The sequence below is a fragment of the Gossypium arboreum genome, chromosome 4 (genome assembly GCF_025698485.1).
Source record: "Gossypium arboreum isolate Shixiya-1 chromosome 4, ASM2569848v2, whole genome shotgun sequence".
In the NCBI taxonomy this organism is placed as follows: Eukaryota; Viridiplantae; Streptophyta; class Magnoliopsida; order Malvales; family Malvaceae; genus Gossypium; species Gossypium arboreum.
The window spans coordinates 61,678,798-61,682,055 of NC_069073.1; the positions used below are offsets into that span (position 1 = coordinate 61,678,798).

Below are 3,258 nucleotides of genomic sequence, written 5' to 3' on the forward strand. Positions count from 1 at the left end.
TAAAACATGTGTTTTAAACTTCATTGACTTAAAAAGCTTCTGCGTTTTTAAATCAATTTATTATAACACTGATGGTTAACAAGGTAAAAGTTTTGATGAGAACTCTCTTTAATTAACAATAAAAGGATTTAAATTCAGTAACGAATTTTTACCGAAAGGATCAATTTTCGAATAACACTTTGATGTGACACGCCAGATTCGGCCTTAACGTCTAGGCCGAGTTTGGGGTGTTACATTATATATCTTGGTACTACCCAGATGGATTAGACATACAACTGCTATGTGCCTTATGCAAAATTTTCTGAATAAGCTCATCGTCTTTGGGTTCACAAATTCTATCTCGAAACATTAAACAGCCATCTGAACCAATCCAAAAATCTGATTCTATACTCGTCTTGCACTGAGTCATCTTAGCTTGAAATTCTTTATCACCTTTCTGAGCCTCATAGATCTCTTGGAAAAACATTAGTTTAGCTCTCAACTCTACTAGAATCAAACCATCCTCGATTACAGACAACTGAGTGCTCATAGACCTCAAGGCAAACAATGACTTCCTACTCAAAGCATCGGCGACCACGTTTGCCTTCCCCAGGTGATAGTCGATCACCAGCTCGTAATCTTTTATGAGCTCTAACCATCTCCGTTGGAAAAGGTTCATTTCTTTTTGAGTCATTAAATACTTTAGACTTTTATGGTCGGTGAAAACTCGGCATCTCTCGCCATACATGTGGTTTCTCCAGATCTTCAGTGCGAACACTATGGCTGCTAGCTCTATGTCATGTGTCGAATAATTTTTCTCATGCGGCTTCAGTTGTCTCAAGGCATATGCTATCACCTTGCCTTCTTGCATGAGCACGCATCCTAATCCATTCAAGGATGCATCACTAAACACTATGAATTTGTGACATCCCTAAATCGACCCTAGTCGGAAAGTGGTTTCGGGACCACCAAACCGAGTCATAATAATAATTAACCATCATAATTGATGCTCATTATATGTATATATGCATGTGTGAAAATTTCGTGTTTGGATTTTGTTAATAGTAAGTGAATTTTTATCAAATAGGACTTATGTGAGAAAATTTAGAAATGTGCTAGGCAATTGTAAGGTGGCCTATTAATACATGTGGGAAAATAGTTGTCCTTGCATGTCAAATAACCCACTTCCTAAAGTGAGTGGCGGCCATGACAAGAATATGGGCAAGGAACATGTTTCCAACATGTTTAGTTAGTGGATTATGTAGAAAAAATAAAGAAATGAAAAAAATGAGCATGGATGCCCCCCTTTGTTGCCGTGAGTAGAGGAAAAGAAAGAAAAAAAAATTGTTCATCCATTCTCAAAATCTTGGCTGAAAATACTAAGGGAAAAAGGAAGGATTTTTGCTTCATGCTTGGTTTAGAAGAGAACTAGAAGGAAATTTGGTCATACTTGTGTCAAGATTAAGGTATGTTTGAGGTTGTGTCATGAGATTCATGCATGTTTTAGTTGCTAACTTGATGTTCATGTTAGCCCATGGTTCAAATCCTTGTTATGCCATGGAAATGGTATTTGGCCAAGGTTGATATTGTGTTAAAGCCATTGCATGCTAAATGTGAAGCTTGTTGATGATACATGTAATGATGGATTGACTACTCTTGAAATTTCTTTTAGCATTCTTGAGTAAGACATGGAGTTTTCTTTGTTTAACCATGACCAAAAATTGAAAGGGGATGGTGTGGGATGTATTCGCCATGGCATGCTCATAAGTGCGATTTATGCTTGTTGCATGATAGGTAAAAATTTGTGTTTTGATATATGTGTATATGTGTTTGTACATGATGTTACAAATGGATGTGAAAATATATGCTAGATTGGGAAAATTTGATTAAATGTTCATGAGATGAAATTAGGTGATTAAAAGATGTTAGTTGACATTGTACATGTATATATATTCGGCCATTAAAGTGAGTATGTAGGTAATGTTGAATCAAGTTTTTGGTGCATATTCGGTTAGGTGTATAATCGACCAAATGGCCGATTAGTAAGAATGGTTGCCGAATATACAAGCATACATATGCATGTGTAGTTGAATTATGAATGTTTAGCAAGATGGTTAAACTAGTGATTTATTGATTAAGCTCAAGGAGTTAAAGAAGGAGAATCAAGCAAGGGAAAGACGAAGGTCATCGAGTAGCCGACTTGGAACTATTTTACCCAACACGAGGTAAGTCATTAAGCACGTATTTGATATTGCTTAAATGATTGTAAAATTTATGCAATTGTGTTTAATGGGATGATATATATATATAAATGAAAATGTATGTGTATGGAGTGATGACAATTGTTGAATGTAAAAGAAATAGTGAAATGTGTAGAAAGTTTGCTTTCGGCACTAAGTGTGCGGGCAATACGTGTGTACGGTGACGAGATTGGCACTAAGTGTGCGTGCTGGAAATATATGGCACTAAGTGTGCATGCTGGAAATATATGGCACTAAGTGTGCGAGCTCGAAGGGCATGGCAATCGTGTGTGGGCTTAAATCGCATGGCACTAAGTGTGCGAAATCGAGTATTAAGCACTTGTGTGTGTGCATTCTATATATATATATAAATATCTCCAATCGAACAATTATATGGAGGTGTGTCTCCATCAAGTGAGTATGGAAGCGGATCGGTAAGCACCTTGAGCTCATGACGAATAGGTAATACGTTCATGCTTGGGGTTGAATTTGGTAAGCCTTAAATCTATGTGATGATTGAAATTGTATGGTTGTGCTGGAAAATGAGTTAATGTGTAAAATGCTTGATTATCTTGTTGTGTAGAATATGAAATGTGGATGTATGAATTGGTGCAGATTGGACCGAAAGGTCCGAGGTATTATGGTATAGATTCGATATGGACGAGTACCTAGCCTCATTTGTTGTACATGTAGTAGTAACTTTATCGGTGGATTGACGAATGCTTATGACTTACTGAGTTGTAAACTCACTCGGTGTTTTCTTGTCACCCATTTTAGGTCTCTTGGACTCGTATTGTTGCGTTTCGGAACCATCGTTGAAGTCATCACACCGGCTGAAATCTTGTGGTATTGTTTTTTGTTGTTGAAGAACATTTGGCATGTATAGGCTATTATATTTTGTCGAATTGTGGGTTGTAAACTTTAAGCCATGTGAAAATGGCCTATGTGGTCGTCGAGTGGGATGCTAGAACCTATAGCCACGAGTCTTAGAAACTCAAATTTTGTTAAGGTGGCCATAATTTGTGTCATGTATGATGGA

General features: G+C 37.1%; 1 protein-coding gene across 1 annotated transcript; it reads right to left on the reverse strand.

Moving 5' to 3' along the window:
- Positions 1-250: 250 nt before the first annotated feature.
- Positions 251-658, reverse strand: LOC108458923 (uncharacterized). Its single transcript, XM_017758315.1, has one exon. It carries the CDS (start codon positions 656-658, stop codon positions 251-253), a length of 408 nt encoding a protein of 135 aa, XP_017613804.1.
- Positions 659-3,258: the final 2,600 nt, after the last annotated feature.

What these genes read in the sequence shown, in the direction of transcription:
- LOC108458923 (XM_017758315.1), bottom strand. Translation starts at nt 658, where the DNA reads ATGAACCTTTTCCAACGGAGATGGTTAGAGCTCATAAAAGATTACGAG.